The sequence below is a fragment of the Ornithodoros turicata genome, chromosome 8, assembly GCF_037126465.1.
Source record: "Ornithodoros turicata isolate Travis chromosome 8, ASM3712646v1, whole genome shotgun sequence".
Classification (NCBI taxonomy): Eukaryota; Metazoa; Arthropoda; class Arachnida; order Ixodida; family Argasidae; genus Ornithodoros; species Ornithodoros turicata.
This window is the reverse complement of record NC_088208.1, coordinates 20,673,974-20,699,483: the sequence shown is the minus strand read 5'-3', so window position 1 is coordinate 20,699,483 and position 25,510 is coordinate 20,673,974. Positions and strand designations below refer to the sequence as shown.

General features: G+C 47.4%; 1 protein-coding gene across 1 annotated transcript in view; it reads left to right on the top strand.

Annotated features, from left to right (window-relative positions):
• The window catches only part of LOC135366649 (phospholipid-transporting ATPase ABCA3-like), a 47,504-nt gene that overhangs the window by 20,643 nt on the left and 1,351 nt on the right, over positions 1 to 25,510 (top strand). The window contains exons 11-21 of the mRNA XM_064599447.1: positions 79 to 252; positions 1,502 to 1,647; positions 7,134 to 7,198; positions 12,419 to 12,655; positions 14,653 to 14,798; positions 16,464 to 16,688; positions 18,044 to 18,416; positions 19,226 to 19,431; positions 20,298 to 20,617; positions 22,001 to 22,256; positions 22,575 to 22,762. Coding sequence (XP_064455517.1) covers positions 79 to 252; positions 1,502 to 1,647; positions 7,134 to 7,198; positions 12,419 to 12,655; positions 14,653 to 14,798; positions 16,464 to 16,688; positions 18,044 to 18,416; positions 19,226 to 19,431; positions 20,298 to 20,617; positions 22,001 to 22,256; positions 22,575 to 22,762 — 2,336 coding nt within the window. The remainder of the gene's footprint in view (positions 1 to 78; positions 253 to 1,501; positions 1,648 to 7,133; positions 7,199 to 12,418; positions 12,656 to 14,652; positions 14,799 to 16,463; positions 16,689 to 18,043; positions 18,417 to 19,225; positions 19,432 to 20,297; positions 20,618 to 22,000; positions 22,257 to 22,574; positions 22,763 to 25,510) is intronic.

The following is a 25,510-nucleotide window of genomic DNA, read 5'->3' as shown; positions in this document are numbered from 1 at the left end:
ATTTGCGCTTTTATTTTCCATTGAACTCGCAGTCCGGGCCACATTTCTGTTCGTTCGAAACGCCTGGCGTCATTTTAGGTTGGCATCTTGGCTAAAGGTGCCCTGCAGTGCTATGGCACGTCAGCGTTCCTGAAGAAAGCCTACGGCACCGTATACCGTGTCAGGGTCCTCAAGGACACTCCGGAATGCAAGGCGTCGCGAGTTGAAGCTGAACTACAGAGCTGTCTTCCCACTGCCAAGCTACTTTCGAAGGTATAGACCTCTCCCTGTTTGTAAACAAATGACGTCATAGTGTTCGACAGCGCCACCAATTTGGTAGAGTTGAACTACGCTTGAAGCTAGGGGCGAACAAGGTCGCGTCCGAAAGCCACCGTCTTGAGGGGATTACGATGGTACCTGAAAGGGACGAAACCCTCGGTCCTACTTTTCTTTCAATAGGAGACAGCGAACAAGTGCCCATTCGTGGAACCCAGCCTTCCCCTTCCGATTTGTTTCGGTTTCCGTCTGTCTACCAACGTCACGATGACGTTTCTCGGGTAGAGGTCTATACGTAGACGACGTACTTAACGAGTCAGTAACGAGGAAAATGCGGTAGAATGCAGAGGTTTTCAATGAAGAATTATAAAGGTCATAAACGAATGGAAGAACCGTAAAAAGCAGTAAACTGGGGAGTAATTAGTAAGCTTCTACTCCTGCAGATTGCAATAACTACTCCCGATTTTATTCCTCTGGCTAGGAGTGTTTTGTCGCGAAAAATACAGGCTGCGTGAGCGAGAGGAGGATGATCGGGCGATTGGGTGAGAGAAACAGAGAGAGTGAAAGAGAATCGTGTCAAGAGAGACAGCGCTCATTCAGCAGCGTACACAAGAAACGTACTCTTCATTCCGATTGGACTGTCCTTATTACAAATATTTGGAATAATTGGAAGGTACTTCCACGAATCACTTGTTTCTAGGGATAAAAATTGCAGACTACTTTGGGAAACGCTCTCTGTGGTAAAATACCGGCAAAATACCGCCGGGACAGCCTGTCAAACAACAGTCCGCACAAGCAAGAAACAACCGGGTGTGGCGGTTAAATACTTGTGGTCGTCTCCACGACTGCAAAGACACGTTCTTATATTTCGCATAAACTTCCGCGCATTCAGTCAAGGGACTAATGCTTGTAGCCATCCATTTACTCCCGAAACGGACGAAAATTACCCTTTATATTTTCCTTGTAGCCATCATAGAAAAGCGCCGACCGCATTTGACACAGGCTCCATGGTCGAAATTACTGTTGTAGCACGTTAAAGAATAGCTCGGATAAAATGTTTCCGACACCTCTGTGGCCACGGCGCACATTGTAAATGGAAAGGGCATTTGTGAAATGTCAGCGCTTGCAAAGTTGAGTAACTTTCTAAACATAGCTGTGATACAAATACAAGCAGTTATGTCATAATCCATGGGTACACAGTGCTGGACAACGGATAAGCAAAAACTGTTTGTCCTTTTTTTTAAAGGTTGGAAATGAGATGGTCTTTTCTCTCGGCACGAAAAAGCTGGCCCACTTTGGACACACCTTTCGGAACCTAAGGGACAAGGCCGCCGATTTAGGCATTAAGGAGATCGGATTTCCGTACCTTACCATCGAAGATGTTCTGCTCAGGTGAAAGACAAGTTGACTTTCGCTATCGCATCGATCACAGGCACACTCCTGAGCATTACAACCTGACGGGTTACAGTATAACGGCCTATAGTACAGCATTAGCAGCCAAACGAGCCTTTCGGGCTTACTCCGATTCAGCTTGGCGGCGCCGTCTCGCAGCCTTCCTTCGCCGCCGCTCATTTGCACAGCTTTAATACCCCATGGGCTCGCCCACGCAGACACGTCTGAACATGTCGACCACCACAGCAGCACTGCGGAGTAGTGATGGGCAGTGAGTGAATGATTCGTTCTTGGTGAACGAATCAGTAGCTTGAGCTGAGTGAATCGATTCACCTTCCCTAAAAAGATTCGTTCATTGATTCACCTTCAATGAGGGTTCTCGAAAACTACAAAAAAGAGGAAACACTGATTTCAAAACATTTGACGAGGTCGGCGCGGCGCCATCTCTGAATGCGAACCGCAATCACACCACACATCCGCAGTGACGTGCGCATGCGCGCACACGGTGTGGTCGTGTGGCCGTATTGGCCGTATGGTGGGGGCACAGCGCACAGCAGCGCGCAAGCGAGACTGAATCAAACGAATCAAATGAATCGGTCTGAACCTTTTGATGCTTTTGATTCAGTTCAGAGTCGTATGGATCACGGTTGGCTGCTGCGCTGCTGCTCCCCTTGAGTCGAGGTGACTCGTTTGCTGTGCGTTTTAGATCACTGATTCATGTGGCAGTCCGTTCGCTTCGGACAGTTCGAGTTCGAGGGAGAACCTTTGTATGGTTGTGCGGCTCACCGATTCATTGAGTGCTCCATTTGCGATGGAGGTCGGTTAGGTGGTTCGGTTGTGCGCGTGGCTCACTAACTCGTTTTATAATCCGTTCGCTTCGCGCCGTTGGCTGGCGGGAGTGTCTGGCTCGCTGAGTCATGGTGTGACTCGTTGTCTTCGGGCTATTCTGACATTGTTCGTTCGCGCTTCATGGCATTATCTACGGAATGGTCTGACCGCTCCTGATCGAGTGAGTGGGAGAGGGGCTTGGACTGGTTTGCTCTGGACTGTTTGGTGTTCCGCGGCTGATCCTTTACGGGGATGGATCCGTTCGGTAGCTAACGAGTTAATTATACTATTAAGCGGTCTTAATAACGGTAGCAACCCCGACGCGTCCGTTCGAAAAGGGGTGCAACCGTTGCCGTGCCGCTGTAACCCTTGGTCTTTTTATTAGGATTTGTCCGTTTCTCGCTGTATGAAATGCGATAAAACTGGCAACGTGAAGTAATGAGATATGCATGAAACTTCTTAAGACTCGACTTTAATGAACGGCGATGTCCGTAGCATATACATTAGCGATAGCATACATTCGGTATGATTTACGTTAGAAAACGGATGGAACATGATGAACAGGTAATTGTAGTGAACAAAAGTGTAAACATGACGCGACTCGCGTTTTGAGTTCGAAAGTTCGAGCTCTGGTTATCACATGTTCGTGTTTAAAAACAGGATCTTCGACACCTTTGTTGATGTAAGTCTGCTTCTTCGTTCTGTTATGACTTGGCCGCCTTTTGAAAAGATTCGTTCGCATGGAACGCTTGTAGCTGGGACGCACAGTCTCGTTAGCATCACTTGGTATAGGCGTGGATACATGTCTTTTCGTTCCCTCCACCAAGCAAGCGGGTCGCATGCTCGAGGGACGAGAGGTTCTTGCAAGTACCTGTCAACCTCTATTATTCCCGCTGCTGTGGCATTTGCGCTCTGGGTGAGGCTTGACACTTCCGTGTCGAATGATTCCCAGATTGATGGTTGTGGGTTTCCCTGCGTGTGTTCGGAAGGGGTGGTGTCCACTACCACTAGGCGTCCTTCATCAGATCCTGGCAAATCAATTTCGCAGGCTCTGCGATAAAGGGACTGCTTCGCAGCTTCTGCCGCCCTGGTGCTTTGAAAGCCGCGAGTCTTGAAACGGGGATCAAGTAGTGTACCTTCGGCCAGTCTGCTGTTGGTCTCGACATCGATGAATCTTCTTTCCATCTTCTCGCTGAGAACGTCTACCACACGGTTAACGATGTCATTCACTCGGTCGCCCTTGAATTCTTTTACATGTTTTTGTAGTGCTCGACTGAGTAACGGAACCTTGGATACTGTCACAGCCTTTTCACTGCTTACTTCTTCCGTCACCTCGATGAAGGGTTGGAGCACGTCGCAAACTTTCTGTATCGCGTCCCACTCATTTGTAGTTGGTGCATGAGTGTCGCAATTTACCAGTGGCAGAGTTGCTAGTACTGCATCCTTGATTTTTAGCATTCTCATGAACATGTCACAAGTCGAGTTCCATCTGGTTGGGACGTCCTGCTTTAGTTTCAGTTCTGGCAGTCCCATCTGCCTTTGCATGCCTTGAAGCTTGGCTGCTGCATGTGGGCTTCTTTTGAAGTACTGCACAATTGCCTTTACTTTGGAGTGCACCGCGCCCATTTCTTGCACACCGGATTGCACCACTAAGTTCAACGAATGTGCAAAGCAAGGGAGATGCCGCCATCCGCACAGTCTGACAGCTGCCGTAACATTCGCGGCGTTATCGCTCACAATTGCGGTCACCTTCTCAAAGATGCCCCATTCGGCCAATATTCTCTTCAGTTCGCTTGCTAGGTTCTCAGCAGTATGTCTTTCATCATAACGATAACAGTCCAGCAGGACCCTCTTGAGCTCACACCGACTGTTAATGAAGTGAGCTGTCACAGCTATGAAGCTTTCTGCGTTCAAGGATGTCCAGCTGTCTGTTGTTATGCATACGCTGGTGACGTCCTGCAGCTCTTTCCTCACCACCTCGGACACCTTATTGTACATTTGACACAACATCGTGGTAGAGAGGCTCTTTCTGGACGGGAGGCGGTACCCACTATTCAGCAGTTCCACAAGTTTTTTGAACTCCTTGTCATCTACGATTGAGAAAGGGTAATAGCCCTTAACGACCATCTTAACGACCTGCTCGTCTATTTGTTTTGCTCTGCTGAGTGCGATAGGTCGTCTGACGAAATCTGTAATTTGCTGTTGGGTCCTGCTAGAGGAAGAAGTCGTTGGCAAGGTGTCGGCCTGGCGGGCTGGTGCAGGATAGTTTGACTGGAGTTCAGGTGCTGTCGCTGCTCGTGGTTCTGCTGATGATGTTGCTGGTGCTGCCAACTCCATGGAGGGATCATCAACGTTATCCGTTAGCTGTGGATGACTGGTGGTGGCTACACTTGACCTTGGCAGCGACAGGGGCATGTATGAGCCTGGGTGCTTAGATTTCACGTGTCGTAGCAAGTTTGTTGTAGACCCACCGCGAGTCGAAAGGACGGTATTGCATATCCCGCATTTCGCCTTGTTAGTGCCGGTTGGCGTGAACAGTCTCCAGAGCATGCTGCGTTTCCTTGCGAGCGCGTCACTCATTTCGGAAACCTATCTGCTATGCCACACTAACCTGTTGCACTTGAGGACAAACTATGGTGACAAAATAAGTTTCCCCTGTCTTGCACGCACGCGCTGCCGTGGAATTCGCACAAAAAAAGGGTTTCAACACGTCGCAGGAAGCGATCAAGCATCGACAGTCGACACCACGGCGAGAGACGCTTTTGAACTAGACTCTTGGAACGAGACGCTTGTGAAACGAAACTATATTCCGAAACCGAAACTGACCAGGCTGATGGTATTTCTCGTTGTAAGGGACTTGGTGTTGGCTCACAGTCACAGCTTCCCGGGCTGAAGTTCGAGGTTGGGGTATGTTCCTCGACGTGTGCCATCTTCTGTGAGCTGCCGGGCTCTTAGCGATGCGTTTGTACCGGTGTGCGGACTGAACTTTCATTATATGTTTGGAAGGCGGGGTGGCCGTGCAGGCTGTGAAGTGTGATCGTGAGTATAGGCATCTGGGAATTTGATGTTAACGGATCCGATGGTAATGTTAATGAATTCGATGTCTACTTCATTAAGATTTGTGCGTCAGTGATGGCTCTTCCAGATTCCTGGTTACTGTGTGATACAATATTGGCATGTATACATGACAAGGGCGTGAAAGCAAGGGCAGCTGAGTCGACGAAAGCACAATGTGCACGTAGGGACGTCAAAAATAAACTGTTCTGTGCACTCCCGCTTTTTATTTCGTGTTTGTTCATTTCCTATGAGTGTCGTGCTGATTGTGAGTATGTATTGTATTGTATTGTTCATCAACATTAATTTATCTGTTGTTTTTGAGTATGTAATAATAAGCAGAGATAATCACAGCAACGTGCGGTTGCCAGAAAAGCGCCGTTCTTCTCTTGACCTCTTTCTTTATAATAAATGTGAGGTCAGCGATCACATGACCTGATGACGTCATTGCGTCACGTGTGTCGTGACGTCACTGAATCACTGAACGAATCTTTTGAACGAATCACTAAAATGAACTGAATCAAATGAATCGATTCACTAAAAAGAGTCGTTTTGCCCATCACTACTGCGGAGTGCCGACGCCGTGGCCGCGTCGCACTCTCCACGCGCCCTCTCCTTCCCTCTCCACTCACCGCGCATGCGCACCACGCTGTGCGGACAGACAGACCACACTCTTAAAAATAAACTTCACCGCATAGCACGCTCCTAGCCAACCATTATCTCGAATGATATCGTTATCTGCCCTGATTTATTGGAAACGGGGGGCGTACGCCATTTCTGTGACACTTATGCTGTTCATAATTGTCACAGGAAAGGCGTACGCCCCCTGTTTTCAACAAATCAGGGCAGATAACGATATCATTCGAGATAATGGTTGGCTAGGAGCGTGCTATGCGGTGAAGTTCATTTTTAAGAGTTCACGCCGCGATTCTTGCGTAGTGAGGACTGTAATGCTAACGCATTAAAATGCGCGCGAAGTAGGCTGTGCTGTTTGCGTGCCAGCGAAACCAATTGTCCTACGAGACAGCAGTTATCCATTTCACTAGCAATGACAAACCCATCGACAACAACATACCTGATCTTGTCGCCATATCGCCAAGTACGCCACGAGAACGTCAACGTGATCAGGTATTCAAACGCAAGACTTGCAGGCGATAAGAATAATGTAATACAGTCAAACTCCTTTACAACGAAGCTCAGGGGACAGCAAAAAAAGTTCGCAGTAAAGGTATTTTCGTTAAAAAGGATGTCCATTATTGGACCTATAGGCTCCAGCGGGACCGCAAAAAAATTTCGCTGTAGTGGTATTTTCGTTAAAAAGGTGTTCGCTATAAAGGAGTTTGACTGTACTAATATATTTGCTTTGGAGTAGGACTAGAATATCTGAGCTGCAAAACTCGAAGCAGGATGAGGTATTTTGATATATCCGCGAGAAGTATAGGCGGTCTGCGTTACAGACTCCAATTACCTGCCGAAAAATTGCTTCGGGAGCTCCTCGAGTTATGAGATATGTGCCGGTTTCCCTGAAAGTGCGTGGTTTCGTTAAGCGTCTAGAAACTTACGCAGACGTCTTCGTCGTGACGATATTTTCCTCTCCTGTGTAGAGTTAGCGTCATGGCGGGGGAAGCCATGGTGCCGCCGTCCGGAATTCCTTTCGACCCCAAACATAGTAAGTTGGTTACGCATTTTTCAACCTTCCGTGAAACCATGCGCAACTTCTGGTTCCGAAGTCCCGAGATTCATCGGGAAAAATCGGGAAATCCCGGGACTGAAAAACATTACCTGGGATTCCAAACACTAGTGATACCATTTGACCACCAATGATGCAGTCAGATTTTTTTTTTTTTTTTTTTATGGAGCATGGATAAACAAAACTTGGTTTAAGGGGCACTCAAGAGCAAACATTTCTTCTCGAAGAATGTATTGTGTATTCAAACAAGCGACATCCTCACGGAATATTCTAGTGGAAGAAAAAGCGAAAACACTGCTCACGGTGCCGAAGTTTCGTCCCGTGTTATGTTGATCATTCGCACGGTGCCGGAATATCTGCAGTGGCGTACATCTCAGTTAGCAGACGACACTTAGCAGATGACACCCTCAGCGTCGTTTCCTGTCGTCTGCTACGGAATATTATTTCTGTGTCGCAGGGGTATGCCCCACGGTTAGCAGTGTACGCGAGGATGCGACGCTGACGGTGTAATCTAAGTGTCGTCTGCTAACTGCGCATTACGCCACTCCCGATGTTGCGGCACCGTGTGGATGCTCAACATCGTAACACGGGACGGAACTGAGCGCTCGCGATCACGTGACAGCAGAAAGCTCTGACGTTTTTCGCGTCTTCCGCTGAAGAAAGTAACGCGTTACTTTACACGGCACTTTTGCTAAAAATACGAGGAAGTTGCATGAAATCTCGCTTACGTGATCATTCCATTCTGATAATAGCGAATTGGGAGTAGGCAGATTTGCAACAACAACTAAATAAATAACTTTGTCATACACTTTACACACTTTGGTTGACTTTTAGCAGTAAGTGGCACTCAGTTTTTGCCTGTCATCCTAGCGCGCATTCCTGTAAGCGTATCTGCACAGACAATGAACGGAGGGAGGGACACGTGAAGTTAAAATATGCGGAGAGCTACCGTATTCGCTTTTCTGAATACACATTGAACTTTCGGAAAGCTGTCCTTGTCAATGTCTGCGCTAGACTCTATAGACATCGTTGTTTCACCCGACTTGCTGAAAATGGCGTACGCCCCCGTTTTCATGACATCGTGGGAGAGAACGTTGTCATTTGGGATGACGGTTGGCTATAAGAGCGTGCTATGCAGTGAAGCTATTATCAGAGTGTAGGCCGGGCAGTGAGAATGAATAGGACCGGTGAAGCGGTGGGGGCACTAATAAAAGTAACCGTAACGATACGGAGATCGCGTTACCATTAAATTTGTCACGAAAATACTTTTCCGATACCGATTTAAAAAGGTACTGAGATCCTCACACTTCGATAGCGAAAAAGAGCATCGATTGCGGTAACTGCGTTACGTACAACACTGGTGTTAAGGTAACGGTATCTCTCATCCGGGCGAGGAGCCATTTTTGCGCTGTATTAAAGAGCAAACGCAGTCAGATCAGCGGTAGTGAAATTGGCAGCGGAAAAGTACAATAATAATCGGCGCTGACAAGCAGCAGGAATGTCGATTTACATTAAAGATCTCCATCTTCACGGTTAACAAATAATCAAAACCGAGACTTTCTCATGAGAACAAACGAAAGCCCAATAAGAGGCTCAGGTGGGGCAAACAGAGTATAATGGAGTTATAGAGAACACTGTTTGCCGCCATCGTGCGCCTGCAAAACAATCAAGTGCTCGCCATTCCAAAAGAAGCCTCGTTGATGACCGGCAGCGCAAGATGGTTTTTGTTTTGTCTCGTATAAGGGACGGAAGATTGATGATGCAACTAACGAAGGCGAGAGATATCCTGCAATCTGCGCATCGAGCTATTTTACGTAACACGGCACAGTCTAGGGTTTTATTGTTTTGTTTTTGTTTTTTTGAAGCAGCACTCAAAACCAGAAAGTTGTGGTTCTTTCGTTTAGTGCCCGAAGGCGGTATTTCCTGTTCGGAGGGTAAGGAAGGTTTTGATTAGCCGCCGCATAAGGATAGTATCAGTGATGGAATCAAAATAACGAGGAAAGAAACGCGAAGCGAGTTGTTCATGCCATTTTTTTTTTGATTACATGAACCAACATGATCAGCTTTGTTTTTAAAAGAAAACTGTGTATTACACGAGGATGAAACGTCTTGTGCAACTCAGGCTGCACTTTCTATTGGCCCTAATCAATTGAGATTACTTAATCGAGACCAAAAAATAGGGAAGACGTAGATTGCCATCAGAAACCCTCGATTCAGTTGTTTTCGATCAAGTCTCTGTCCGAAAGGTCCCTCCCCCGACAAAAAAAGAAAGAGTTGGAGGGGGAAACGCGCGCCAAGCAAAAAAAAAAAAAACGATTTTTTTTTTTTTGCACACTGAAACCTGGACTGGGGGTACAGGGACCCGTTCGATGACGTCATCACGGTGGCAGGCGTTACATAACGTTTCCTTGGCCGCAAAACAGGATGCATTTGGTGACACAGATTACCAGAACCACAAGAAAAACAAACAAACAAAAGACTGTCAGAATCGCCTGCAACAACCAATGTATGGAATGCTAACAAGGCATAGTTAATTTTACGTATCTTTCGTGATATCTACGTTTTATAGACAGACGCTCTTAGAACAGGACTTCACCGCATAGCACGCAGCTATAGACGACCCGCACCTCTACGTCATTGATTACGTAACGCCGCCGTGTAAACCGTGCTGGTGGGCACTATCAGCTTCATCAGCCTATCAGTCGACTCGTTTTTCGCGCGTCTTGCCAACCACAGCAAAAGATAACCGTGAACCGGTCTTCTCATGACGTCACATGTTTGTAGGCAGAGGGTCGTCTATATCCAACCATCATCCCGAATGACATCGTTCTCTCCCCTGGCTTGTTGAAAACGGGAGGCGTACGCCCTATTGTGACACTTATGCAGTACTGTGAGTTGTCACAAAAAGGCGTACGCCTCGCGCTTTCCACAAATCGAGAGTGATAGAGGCATCACTCTGTACACTCTTAAAAATGAACTTTACCGCATAGCACGCTCCTAGCCAACCATAATCTCGAATGATATCGTTATCTGCCCGGATTTGTTGAAAACGGGGGGCGTACGCCATTTCTGTGACACTTATGAAATTGTCACAGAAAAGGCGTACGCCCCCTGTTTTCAACAAATCAGGGCAGATAACGATATCATTCGAGATAATGGTTGGATAGGAGCGTGCTATGCGGTGAAGTTCATTTTTAAGAGTGTACTATTGGTGGCCTTCAGCGTGCTATGTGGTGAAGCTTTTTGTTTTAAGAGTGCAGGGGCCAGATTGATTGTGCGAGCATGTGGCTTTCTTTTACGGATGCACCCATCGTGGACATCTCCAGAAATGTTGGACGCAATGCGCCTACTTCACGAATCTTCGGTTCATCCCTAAATCAGCTACCGGCCCAGTCGGAAAATTTACTAGGCAATTTTGAGTGTTGCTTATAATGGTTGTGGGCTGACGCTCTAAAGGCGTTAACATAGAAGAAGTAGTTGGCTTCACTTGCGCTCGTAAGTCTCAGATTAAGCGCTCTTTACAGGATTACCGTGAAAAGAGCATGCCGGCTTCACCTAACGCTTGCGTGCCCTAGGTGAAGCGCGCTTTGCAGTGTTAACATACAAACAGGATGTCGGCTTCACATAACACTTCTTAGTCTTCGGTGAAGCGCACTTCACAGGGTTCACATACTAGCTAGTCGGCTTCTCCTCACGCTTGGAAGCCTCAGGTGAAACACGGTGTGCAGGATTAACATTCAGAAAGCAAGTCGACTTCTCTGAGTGCTTACAAGCGTCAGGTGGTGAGCGCGTTACAGGACTAAGCTTCGAAGAGTACGCGTCAGCTTCACCAAACGCTTAACTAAGAAGCGCGGATCACAGGATTGGTACACGAACAACAAGCGATCGCCTTCCACACCGAGACTGGGAGGTGACACGGGTTCGAATCCTGTCACCGGCTGTGTACTGTCTGAGGTTTTCCCTGGGGTTTTTCCGAAGACTTTCCAGACGAATGTCGGCACAGTTCCCCCTGAAGTCGGCCCAGGCCACACACTCTAACCCCAGTGTACCCCACTCCTTCCTTCTGTCTTCTCTCCATCTGTCCGCAATCTTAAAAATGAACTTCACCGCATGTCACGCTCCTAGCCAACTATCATCTCGAACGATGTTACGTTGTCGATGTGTTATGTGGTGAAGTTCTGTGTTAAGAGTGTGGGCATCACTGCACTCTACACTGTAAAAATAGAGCTTCACCGCATAACACGCTCCTAGCCAACCATCGACCCGAATGACAACGTTCTCTCCCCTGATTTGTTGAAAACAAGAGGCGGAGCCTATTTTGCAGTGATGGCCACTAACTACTTCTACAGTAGTTTAACTATAACTACTAACTATTTTGCGATGGAATAGTTTAACTAGTAGTTCAACTACTTTTCAGGGGAGGTAGTTGAAACTACTTCTTTAACTACTGCAATGTATTTTAACTACATCTCTAACTACTTAACGCTGTCCATCAACACCAATCCCATTCTATAGTGTTCTTGGACACCTAAATATGAATCACAAGCAGCGATAAAAGTGAAGATTTAGTACACATGCACGGCACAATTGCTCTGCATTTCCGTTCTCATCAAACAAGTTGCCCAAGGTAAAAGTCGGAAGCACAATCGTGCCGTAAAGCTTGCGGCAAAATCGGAAGTAGTTGGCGCCTGCAGTAACTTAACTAGTGTAGTTAACTACTCGAAATAGTAGTTTAACTAGTAGTTGCACACTACATTTCTGCAAGTAGTTGATAACTACTTTTTAACTACAATCGGGTAGTTTAACTAGTAGTTTAACTATACATGTAGTTAACTAATGGCCATCACTGACCATTTTGTAACATTACGCACGTGCATAATGGGTACAAAATAGGCCCCGTCTCCCGTTTTCAACCAATCAGGGCAGATAACGATACAATTCGAGATGATAGTTGGTTAGCAGCGTGCTATGGCGGTGAAGTTCATTTCTAGGAGTGCACGTCTGTACGCTGCTCATAGCCACAGCTGCTTCGCGGCGCTAACACGAAATTGGAAGCTTTGGGCGAAGCCGACCTGCAAAGTGACCACCGAAATAATGCCGGATGTCGTCTTACCGACCATCTCGGGCAAATAAGTGGTTGCGCATACCAGGTCTGAAAGTGACAGTTCTCTGCGAGCCATAATTAGTGCGTCTTTTCAGACGTGAAATCCAACTTGGCGCGGGACAACGGCAGCATGACTGTCCTGATGCGCAGCATGATAGCCCTGCAAGTCTTCCGCATCCGGCACATGAGGCATTACTGGCTGTTCTACTTCTTCGTCTTCTTGTGCGGCGTCTTCATGTTTGCCGTCTACTGCGACAGACTAACTGCCATTCGTGTGCCCTCGCCGGGAAAATTTCCGCAAGACAGGTTCGACATCAGGGCGCTCAAGCGGGGTACGTTGTCCATCTGTCACGCTGGTGCAATAAAAGTTTGGTGTTGAGATTGCATTGTTCGCGATAACAAAGGAAGTGCCCAAGGCCAATACGCTGAGGACGCGGCATCACAATTGTCAAAATATCTCTGGTACATTTCTTGATTGGTACAAATCCCCCTGGTAGTTCAAAGACGACACCCAGTGACGACTTGCACAATATACTATTTGTGTATACTTATGAACGTCAAGATGCCGCAGGCATCACGTCTGAACGTGTGAAGGACAGTGAATATGCATTTAAGGAGAATGGAAAGAGAGTAGGGAATTTTAGGAAATCGTAAGAGCACTCCGATCCCGACTCCGTATCGCGGTCAGTCAATCAGATATCAGCAACGTGATGTCAATCATTCCAAAGGAATCATGGGATTGGCTTGTCACGTTTTCGGAAAGGTTATCGCGGTTTTCCTAAACATCCCTAGTGAATAACGCGTCCGTCCCGAAAAGTACTTTGAGGCGCCACAATACAGGTCCTCGTCTTATATAAAAATTGCAGCAACAGACGCGCCACAGTGGTGGGCAACCGGCCACCCTTGGTGCTATTCGCGTGTTCCGGCGCATACGACCACGTGCGTTTGTTTTGCCCACCAGCGGGCGGAACCCATTGTAGGCCACGTGACAAGGACGTAAATCACGGAGCTTTATAGAAGGTCATGCCGACGTGTGCCTAATAAACCTCTACCCGAGAAAAGTCATCATGACGTTGGTAGACAGACCGAAACCGAAACAAATCGGAAGGGGAGAGCTGGGTTCCACGAATGGCCGATTGTTCGCTGCCTCATATTGAAAGAAAAGTAGGACCGAAGGTAGAGTCCTTTTCAGAGACCGTCGTAATCCCCTCAAGAGTGTGGCTTTCGGGCGCGTAAACAACGAGATTTGGCCGAGGCAGGCCAACAATTAGGGACGACACTGTTCGCCACTAGCTTTGAACGTAGTTCAACTCTACCAAGCTCGTGGCGCTGTCGAACATTATGACGTCATTTGTTTACAAACAAGTAGAGGTCTATTCGTAGCATCCCTCGCAAAACCCCTTTCGTGAACTACTTGAGTAAAATGATTCTAGTATCGATAATTCAGGCGCCTGCATTCTGCAGACTGTGCACTCTTTTTTTTTTTTTTCTTGTTCTTTTTAAGGCGGACTCATACGGTCTCGTTAACGTTCGCTTCCGGAGGGAGAGTTGGCTGCACGGTAGCAAAACTGTTTTCTTGGCTTTGCTTCCCTCCCGCGCTCTGAGGAAGTAACATAGTCGGCGCCGGCTTGCAGGACATGATAGCAAACGACAAAGCCATTATTTTCATTCGCAGGGATCTGGAGAACTGCAGTAAGCCTGTCAAATTTGTTGATTGCAATCAATGCCCCGACTGTTACTCTAGGGAATGACATCGTTTTGGCCCAAATACCGCGGGCGGGCGTGCCGAGAGAAGCGACTTTGTTGCATCTCCCATAGACTCCCGTGTATTGAAAATTCGACAAACTTTAATGCGTCAATCCGTCAAAAATCAGCGGATCGCATCAGGCCGTCAAAAATATGTCATTCCCTAGATAAACTCGAGGGGAACACGCCTGTACCAGTTTCGTGTGGGAATTTAGCGAGGTTTACGAGAACCTTGCGAACAAAAATTCCCCGTAGATTTCTTAAGAAGTGAGTCCGACTGTCTTTGATACTGATTGATTTATTGTCTTGGAAACATTTGTACGTCGTACAGTGCTGGACAAAAGTTTACGGAACGTGACCCGGCGCGTTCCTTCCACAGGGTGACACGCTAGCAGTGTACGGTACCGTACCAGCTTGCAAACAGGTGAGTGGGTTACCTAGGCACATGTCTGTAAGACCGTACGGTCCCATTCGCTCCTAGCGTGTTACTCTGAGGAAGGAACGTGCCGGAACGTGTTCCGTCCAGCACTGCACAATCAGTCTTCGTTTCCTGACCTCTGCGGCCAATTCCTCTTCGCTGTAGGTTTCTACAAGCTGGGCAACGCAACTGCCGGCAGAACGGTGAATGCGACAACAGCCATAGGCTATGCAGCGCAAGAGGAAACACGCCGCTTGGGCCTCAACATGACGAAAGTAGCCAGCGCCGTTGACTATGTCAACTCTCAAAAGGTCCGTCACCTTCCTATAGAGGTGCAGCCTTACTATGCGCTGTTGGGCATCACTGTTACGGCTGCTGTAACGGAACCTGGATTCAACTGAGGAGTTTAGTCGTACTGTCTCACGTGAGGGCCACTACCAACGCACGTATACAGGGTGTTCCACGAAAAATGAGCCAAAGTTTAAAAATAATAATAATAATTGGGGATTTACTTCGCCAAAGTTAAAAAAAAAATAAAATAAAGAAAATAGAATGGTTCATCGCACACCAAAAGAGACGGACTGCATAGTGTTACCGGTGGTGGTGTGAGAATACTCAAACTATATTCGTTTTGTAATTAATAAATTATAGAAATGAATTATTCATTTTTTTATGATAAGGATTAGAGCCAAAATGTCAATGAGGAAGCTGGAGACCCGTTAGGTGGCGTTAAATGTCACCTCATTACTCCTTTGAACTTTGGCTCATTTTTTGTGAAACACCGTGTGTATACGGCTTCCAACAACCGCCATTTTCGTAACCACGCTTGTGACGCAGTCGCTTGTGACAAAATCACCGTATTAACCCTTCACACGTCATATAAGTAGCATCACTTTGATGTCACATGACATTGGCAGAGTCGCCAAGCGCCGAAACGGAATACAGTCAAACTCCTTTATAGCGAACACCTTTTAACGAAAATACCCCTACAGCAAATTTTTTTGCGGTCCCGCTGGAGCCCTATAGGTCCAATAATGGACATCCTTTGTAACGAATATACCTTTACTGCAATTTTTTTTTTTTTTGCTGTCCCCTGAGTTTCGTTGTAAAGGAGTTTGACTGTATAACGAATGTATTTTGGCGTAAACCACACGGCGGCCGCCGATCACGTCATGCGACGCCATTTTTTATTGTGACGTGCATTCTGACGTCTGCAATGACGTGGATGACGTGTGATCGGGAGACGCAAAGAGTAGGTCGCGTTTCCGTGGCGTGCTATCGTCCATGGACCAATGCGTGGTGGTTAAGACTGATTGGAACTGGAGAACGTCACGACAACTTGAACAGGGTTGAAAAAAATACTGATATCTTTAAAAAGATCTTCTCCAGTGGGCTTTTTTGGGTAAAACCGGGACATTTTTGCATATTTTTAGAGAATATAGATAATCCTAGAAATGTGGCACAAGTAAAAACAAATGTGTTTTGCTGTTCTTGTTGATTTCGGGTGGTCTCTCTAGTTTCCAGTCATGGAACTGCCCGTCCCTGTAACATTGAACGAGTTTCCCTTGTTTTCCGAAAGGTGGCGTGGGTGCATGGTGTAGACGTTACACGCCTGGATTAGCTTCTTACTTCAGTTACAATGCCTCCAGGAAGCAGAAGAAAGTATCTCCCTGAACGGGCAGAAGTAGAAGAAAACGGGAAGTTGGGAGGGGGGGGGGGGGGAATCTGAAAGTTAAAAAAAGTTCGAAGTTAATGTTGCGCGTGCCGGGGCTTTTGTAAACAGCCAACACTACAATAAAATAAATAAATCGGGAGTTTTCTGCGCGACGTTGAATTGTCTTTCGCATCGCATTTGGACAACATTTCTATAAAAAAGCCGGATTAAATTGTGTGGATAAAATAAACAAAAATCCACCGGATAAAATTCATGTGGATTAACCCCAAATTACCCTGTACTTGGACCGCTTCTGTTTCAGAATAAGGCAGCTTTTGGATTGGAATTAGGAGAGCATTTTCATGCGGCGTGGTACAACTCGAGGGTGCGTCAAAGCGAGGCACTCTCTCTACTGCTCCTGCAGAACATCGTCTTGCAGTCGATGAGTGGAAACTCAAAGTACCGCATCGAGGCTTCCAGGGACTACATGCAAGGTGGGGTGACCATATCTCCTGCCAACGTTCTGGGATGGACTGCAGACCTCAAGGTATGGTAACAATATCGTCCTTTAAGCACTTTTTATGAGACAATGAAGGAAAGTTTCTCGAACATATGTACTTCGTATTTTACTTTCTGTACTTTTTTTTCTTGTATTATACTTATGACGTTCCGAGAGAAAATCAATAAATTGGTAAGCAACTACAGCTTTCTTTCCCTCGAAATTGCAATTTTAGTTCTCTAATACAGAAATTTGTTCCCCGGCAGTGCAAACAGTTAAAGAGTTCCTCAAGAGTTCCTGAAGGAGTGAATTCCCCTTTTTCTTAGAATGTTCAATCGGCGTCTCGGAACACACGTTCTCAACCGAAGTTAATTTGCGAGTTGAACAATTCGTAAATTAACGAGCACAAGTAAGGAGTGCTTAGAGCTAAGCCATGTGCGACGGTAACTTATCCCCATTTTTATGACACCTGCTTCATTCATCAAGAAATCGTTCGCGAGCTATCCGCAGCATGCACAATATTTTGGCCGTATGGTGTCTGGGGACTGTGCAATTAAATTTACAAAAAATGCCCTTGAAAAGCACCCCAAGCATCACAAATGTACTGAAAGTCGAGCAATGGGGGTGGACGGTATTTGCCCTGTCAATGTTCTTTAGTTTTACGGGTGTGTTCAAGGCCTTCCACCTGCCCGTCCACCCCAATTGCGCTCGACTTTCAGTTCATTGTGCTGCTTGGGACCGATGTATGGTACGACGTGCCCTTGGACACCCGACCCGGTCCCCTGGCGTGACGCAGTCAGGCCCGTGCGACGTACCATCAGCGTAGCGAGCAGCTGCGATGTCTCATTTCCCATTGAATATTCGTCTGCTGACGTACTCATGGTGACGTCACGCCGTGACGTAGTGAGCTCACAGCAGCTAGCGCACACGGCGTGGCGCTAGCTGCTGTGAGCTCACTACGTCACGGCGTGACGTCACCATGAGTGATTCTCTTACGGGATGGACTTTCTGAAGGAGGGGAGGGCTTTCTAGAGGGTGTGCAGATCATAGGCCTCTCGCGAGCGCTTGAGATAACCGTTCTTGCGCAAGAGCGCATGTTAAATAAATTATACAAAAAATAAAAATAAATGAATACATAAATTGGAGGGCTCTTTTTGTGGTTTGAGAGGTCGACGGTGTTTCGGGCGTTGCACTCACGACCTTTGCTTCTATTTTGAGTAAATAATCATTAAAACACGTAGACATGGGCTGCAGAGCTAACTTTCAGCTCACTTCCAGCTCAATAATCTTTCACTGCTCTTTTGTCTAAAACTGGCATTATTTCATGCACCGAGGCATCTACACGCACACAAAAAGGCTTTCCTTTTCTCTCTCTCTTTTTTTTTTGTTATCTCCCATTTTAGATGAAAGCTGTCGGTGCCACCTTCCTGCCTCTCTCTCTCGGCATCCTTACCTCGGCAGCCGCAGTCTTCCCGACAATGGACGTCGCCCGTGGAACTCGCCTATTCACCCGTCTGGCCGGCATTTCGGGGGCCCTCTACTGGATGTCTCATTTCTTCTGGGACTTCTGCATTCTCTACTCACTTTTCCTCATACTCCTCGCCCCCCTGGTGGCCACCTTCGGGTTTGTCAACAACGGACAGTTCTGGGTGGCACTCTTGCTTCTGTTGCTCTCCTACGGGTGGGCTGCCACGCCGCTGGCCTACTTCATCAGCTACTTTTACAGCAGACCGTCCAGGAGCTTCTCAGCAGCCGTCACGCTCAAAGCCTCAGTCGGTGGGTATACCTAAACATGCGCCGGCAAAACTCATTGACGAGCATGCACAGTGAAGCGACCCTAACAACACCGAATATCCTCTGGACGTACGAATAATGTCCTAACGGATTCGCACGTCCGGTGGATATCTGAGTGACATCCATCGGACGTACGAATTCGCTAGGACATCATTCGTACACCCAGAGGATATTCGGTGTTGTTGGGGGAACGAGCCGAGCAAGAATGAATAAATAAACGAAGAGCCGAGCTGACCGGATAACGAAAGATTATGCAGTATTGCGGACGCTGTGAAAATCAGCCTGGAGGTGATCACTAAGTGGATAACCCCCCACAGGGTCGGCAGAAGGGGGGTAACAGGGGTTACTGTAGACCCCCTGAATTTGTGAAAGGGGCGCAAAATTCCGTTTGAGGTGAGGCGCAAATGTGTTATCTCGCGTGCCGCACGCGTGAATTAAATGCCGTAAACGCTTTTCCCGAATCGATTTGGAAGCATAGTCAATAAGGCTTTGTTGACTGATGCGGTAGAACTCACGACGACAAGATCTGAAAGTGTTCACGGGTGTGTTCAAAGTGCGTTCAAATGTTCAACCCCCCCCCCCCAATGCAGTATAAATTCAATCCGTACAAGACGAAAACAATAGAGCCAAAATATTTTGCAGGAATGTAAAAATTCATGTTTGAATGTTTGTAAAATGCAGGATTGGCTTAAGCTAGTCATAGACGCTTTCAGATTTGTGGGCCGAATTGACCTGCCCCGAAGTGCAGTTCCAAAATTGTAAGATTGTCACGCCCTGTGGTGTACTTGCAGGCGTTCTTGTGTCTCTATACATGCTGTTCGTGCATCGTGCCTATTACGAGGACGAGGACTTCATGCAGCACGGCACGCTGCAGGCACTGACCATGTTTGGCCGTTCCATACCAACCGTAGCGCTTTCCTGGGGTCTTACCAGGTCCTTCTGGCTCGCCTCGCTCAACGAACTGTGCCACATAAAGCACGTCGTCGACTTCTTGCAGGTACTACTAGCGTCATACGCGACAGAAAAGCGCAGTCAGCAGACAAGTTAGTGCAATTAGTTGCTTAGCGCATTCTAACAGCAGTAACATCACAGTTCCGCGTAGCGCCACTCTGACGTCCCCGTCTTCCCCCCTCCGACTACCCTATCCACTTGCTCTCTCGTTTATAGAGGGCTACACTCTTAAAGAAAGGGTGTACTTTAACTCCTTTCCTTGCCACATATATAACACCCTTTTGGAGAGTACAATTACGCTCAAAATGGTGTCTCCTCACTCCCTCAAGGGAGTAGCATAACACCTTCTCCTTGCCGGGGAGTAATATTACTCTTCAGTAGAGAGAAAGGTGTTATGCTACTCCCTTGAGGGAGTGAGGAGACACCCTTTTGAGCGTAATTGTACTCTCCAAAAGGGTGTTATATATGTGGCAAAAAAGGAGTTAAAGTACACCCATAGGCGAAACAAAACGCAATTTACGCTTTCCCTCTCCCCCTCCTTCTCAAGCAGCGCGACAATGCGTGTGCGCGTCGGACTGGTCTCGTCAAGACGACCTCCCGCGATGATTGGACGGGCCTTTTGAGGAGACCAATGGGAGCCCCCGTCTTTGTGAGAGCTTTTGTGTTGGCATCAAGGTAACCGCGTCGTCCACTCCGCGAGGACAAAGTTTTGCAACTTTATTGGAAGGGAGCGGACGTTGTGCCGCGGCTCAAAGTACACGAGACTGCCACTTTTACCAGAACGTACCAGGTTTGGAGCGTAAAGAGTAATATCTGCTCTTTTTATGATCTTCGGGAATGGTGGCAGTTCCGGAGGATCTTCTCACCAGCATCGATCTTCAATATTCTTTTTTTTTTTTTTTTTTTCTGTAGGCCTGTCGTATCCTGAACTCCACCGACACTCTTCCGGCGATCATCCGCGAATACTGGTTCCTGGTTCGGTGCTGCAACGCCCGTCTCGCTTGTTCCGCCAAGACGTGCCGTGTTCCGGAGGTCCAGTTGCTCACGTGGAACCCAATGTCCGTGTGGCCCGAGATCTGCACTCTCTTCTTGTGCGGTCTCATGATGCTGGCAACCGTGTGCTTCGCGGAGACGAACGTGTGGAGCATCGCCTCCAGGGTCTTTTCCTCGGTGCCTCATCTGTACCGCGACAGACAGCCGACGTGTTTGCTCAGTGCTCATGCTAGGAGGAGGTGAGAAAAGATTACCTATCGAATGCTCGTTACGTCGAAGTCAACGGGACCGGAGGAAAATTCGATATAAGCTCCAATTCGATAAAAGCGGACGTGTCGCAAAAACAGTGACGGTAGCTTCGGAAGCGCTTTAAAAATGTTGAAGCAAGCAAGCAAGCAATCTTCGGCGCAGAGCACCCTGGCAGTGTTTTTCCTAAGAGAAGAGGGGGGGGAGGAAGGGAAAGGAAAAGCCATTCGCACTGGGCACTTCGAATATTCGCATGAATCGCCTAAACGCGTGCATTTTGTTCGAGACATTGTGAGACTTCGAATAAAGCGATGATTGGAAGAAAGCGAGATCGTTATAACGAGGGTTTACTGTACGTGCCAACTATCGTAGTTTACCACGGGTTGTATGCCGTCGTCATAGAAAGAAAAGAAAACACAAAACCTCCAACGCTTTAGAATGTAAGAATAAAGCGGGAGTCGGAAAAGCCACGTCGTGGTTAGCACTCTTGACCAGCAGGTTCGAAACGCGACGCTATCCGTCTTTTTCGACGATTGTCTTATTTTGTCTTTAGGCGAAGATTTTTGTCGTGTTGTCCCGACGTTCTGTGCATGCGTGTTTGAGAAAAGAATATGGACGAAAAGAGAGTGAAGAGTGTGAGCGCTTTCTTTGTCCCTCCCAAGGAGGGCCCCTAGTCGTTGGGAAGTATAGTGCCAGCGTACTGTAACATACACAGCCTGTAACATGAAGGTACAACCTCTATTTCATTCTGCAAAATTTCCTTCATCGACTCGACGGACTATCACCAAATTGTCTGTGCGGTTCCTCAGACTCAAGGTATATGGAGCCTCATTATTTTGTCGCACCCCTCCTCCGTCTCGCGATATCTGCTTCTGGTCGGTAAATGTCTGCATGACGCTGATATTCTGGTCAGTACACTAAACTCGGTTTAAAACCTACAACTGGGATTCCACCAGTGCTGTCCAGATGTAGTCTGCAGTAGCCAAGACAAGCCATATTTAGTCGCCTGTATAATGGCCTCTCTTACTAGCGATCACAATGGGTAGCGTTCGTTTATCGGACTAGAGCAAACGCGAGCGTTGACTCTTTGTGGGCGAAAGTACCGCATCGAGGCTCTCGTGACGTCATCGCCCTGGCAGTGACTCCTGTCGTAAAATTCCAGGATTCAACACCAGGGGTTGCTCGAGAGCCGAGTTGAATAAACGAACGCAACCAATGAGTCGACGTATTTCGCACAGCGTCTATTGCTCACTGCACTTTCCGTGGCAATCAAGATGTGCTGGTTCGAATTACACATGCTTATCTGGAGCTGGTTCGCTCGTCAACAGCCTCATTTTCATTGTCTTGGAGCAGTTCACCTGAAACGTATGGTGCAGGTTGTTGCGCTGTTTTGCGTCGAAGAATCTGGAGTGCGAGGACGCTCTCGTGACATGTCACGTGCGACAGCAGATGGGACCTCACACGCCTCTTCATGACGTCAACTTTTGCGCTCACCGACGTGAATGCGTCGTCCTACTTGGCGCTTCCGGTTCCGGGAGATCCGTCTATTTCAATGTCCTCACGGGCCGACAGCTCGTGTCGGACGGAAACGTGTACATAAACGGAGTCGACCTCTTCAACTATCCCAACCAGGTGCGTCGTAGGATCTGTGTCTGTTGCCTAGTTACGTGCCAATAGACCTCTACCCGAGAAAATGTCATCATGACGTTGGTAGACAGACTGAAACCGAAACATCGTAGTCCCCTCATCGTAGTTCCCGTGGCTTTCGAGCGCGACCTTGTTCGTCCCTCGCTTCGGGCGTAGTTCAAGTCTACCAAATTGGCGGCGTTGTCGAACACTACGACGTCATTTGTTTACAAACAGGGATAGGTCTATTGTTTGCAGCTTTGCACCTGGTAGTTTGGAAGTAAATCAGCGCGACTCATGGACGTATTATTCACCACGATGCAGTTCATGTCGTACATCGGCTACATGCCGCAAGAGCACATGTCCGTCGAGTGGTCGACAGGCCGCCAACTGCTGTACATCCAGGGAACGTTGCGACGCATACCGGGGCATGTCTTGGACAACGTAGTCTCTCAACTCATCTACATGGTAGACCTTCACAGTGACGCCGATAAACCCACCACTACGTACTGGTACGGCTGAACCTGTTCAACATTACTACATTATAGCAAAATCTGTGCCGGTAGTTACAGTGTATTAAGCGTTTTTTTTTTATTCCTTAAGACTGGCTAGAGACCACGAAACACGTGTGAGAAGGCTCGAGAGGTACATCATTCTTTGCAGTAACACGTTAAAGGAGCAGTGACAATACATTCCCCGAAACGACAACGCAATCTATTTTCCCTGAACACTATCTCATCACTGCGTGACCCAGTTTACAAGAGTGCCCTAAAAACCAGGTATGGGCGAACGATGAACGCCACTCAGATACAGAAGGCCTGCTTAGTGGCTCCCTCACTCCTTCGCATGTCAGAACATCCCAGGGGTGTCCCAGCTAACCGTGAACACATGTTTTTAAAATATATATATCACTTTTTTCGAGATGAAAGCAGTTGCAATGTAGTATATGCTGGAAGGCATCCTTACAGTGCCACTACGGACTAAATCTCGTTTCTTCAGAATCCTACCAAAGTTACGTTGAAATCTTCTTGCCTCACTTTAGATTCCTGCAAAATATTTTGGCTCTACCTGACGTGAAAGCTAGAAAAGAATTAATTTTTATTTTTGAGAACTGTGACCTTATGTTAGGCTCCGACGGAGCGCCCGTCTCTCATCTGGCAACGTAGTTGCCCTTCGCGTCTTCCGGGGGCTCACTTTTGGTACTCCGTTAGCGGAGCCACACGTGACATATCATCCGACCGCTCCGACCTTGGAGAAAACACAAAGGAGAGAGAAGACATCTCTCCCATTTCCCCCTCTTTCAATCAGCTTCGCATGACTTCTCCACTACGTGATCCTCCCCGGGCGCTGGCGTCGTTGCTAGGAGACGAGTGCCCTCTCCAGAACATGACATCATTGCGACTTGTGGGCTTATAATTACATCACTCGCTTGTTACGTCATGGAAACTTGAGGATGCTCAGCAGATCTTCAAAAATTTAGAGAAATGTACAGCTTTTGTAAACAAGATTGAAATTTCGCTTCTAAAATCCTTGAGGCACCATCTTTTCATGAACTAAATAAAATCAGCGCTCTTTTCTGAGTCCGGAGCGGCACTTTAAGAAGGCACCGGAAAACTCCTAAGGCAATGTCCTAATCATCTTTCAATAGTTGACTTTTTAATTATAAAGGCTACGAAGTTGCCCCAATGAGAACATCTGGTCCTTTTCGTCGCCTGATACCGTAGCCGTTTTCAGAACAAAAATCCGTTCGATAGATCGTCCGCAAAAAATTCGTGAAGCAACACAATTTGTCTTTATTTCGTTCATTGAGCATCTCCAGAAGCGCGTCTTCCCTTCACTCCCAATGTGAGAGGGTGAACAGCATATGTAGGAGGGGTGCGGAACGAGGTCTCCCATTCCGTTCCAATTCCATTCAGAGGAATGGAGATTTGCGGTAATACCATTCCTTTCAATTCCTCGGAATGAAAAGGTATGGTCAGTTCGCACTCCTGGAATGGCTTGGCAGCCCAATTCCATTCCGTTAATTCCCTCAATAAAAGAAAAGGACCGGTAACCATACTGGCAAGTCGAGCAGTGCTTGAGGAGATTGACATTACCAAGCACGGAAAAAGCACAAAGACAAGGTTAATTCGCTCTTGACCGTGTGCAGGTGCGGTACAAAGGGTGCCACCAGGGCAGTAACCCAGCACGATGAAACGAAAACCGCCACCGGGGCACCCAGACCATTCCATTCCCATTCCTAGGACAGTTTCTGCCATTCCATTCCAATTCCATTCTGGGCTCCGCTAAACCTGGAATGATTCCGGAATCATTCCAACTCTGGAGCGGCAACTCCGCAACCCTGATATGTAGCAGGCCAGTTACCCCCCAGAAAGTGTAACGACTATACCCTTTTTTATTCTTTCTGAGAATGTGACGTCAGCCTAACCACTTCTCTTACGGGAACCCGGAAGGAGGGCGAGGGATTCTAGTGCGCGTGAAGATCAAATACGCAGCTACGATCAATATGGTTCCTGACCGCCATTCAATATACCGTTCTATTTCCTGATTTGTTGAAAATGGGAGTCCTACGCCTTTTTGTGAGAACTTGTCACAAAAAAGGAAAAACGTGCGTCTCTCTTTCTCATCATAGCATACGCGATTTCGTTTGGCACAATTGTTGGCTCAGACCGTGTTATGCGGTGAACTGTAGCCACAGCCAAAGATGACTTTATAAAGGAGCCTTTCACTGCTCCTTCAAAAATATGTTAAGGGGTTGCGACAGCTCATCCATAGTTATCCTAGAGAAACGTAAAAAACGGAGATCTTCGCCGATGTGAACCTGCATTGAAAGTTTCACGGCGAAGAGGGTAATAGAGGCTGAGAAAATGGGCAACACGGATACCGAAACTCATGCGGCTCTGACGTCACAGGCCTCACCGCAGCCAGTGAGGTGACGCACGAGAAGTCACGTGCTTATACGGCTGCCAATGGGAATGGACCCAAGTCGGAGGTCTGTGACGTCTGCGCTTTGCTCGGGAGTGCGTTCGAGGGCCTGTATCTCACTAAGTACGACACGTAGAACAATAATTCTTTTTTCCTCTGTGTCCTGGCGTGTACCACAATGAGCCCATAATGAAATGAACCACATCTTTGAAAGTGACTCAGCGATACAATCAGGTGGCTCGATCCTCAATTATTTCTTTCTCCTTTTCTTATTTGCGTATTCGCGAAAGGAACGTCAAGTTCCGATGCATTCGAAGCCGTTCTCACTGTAGGGG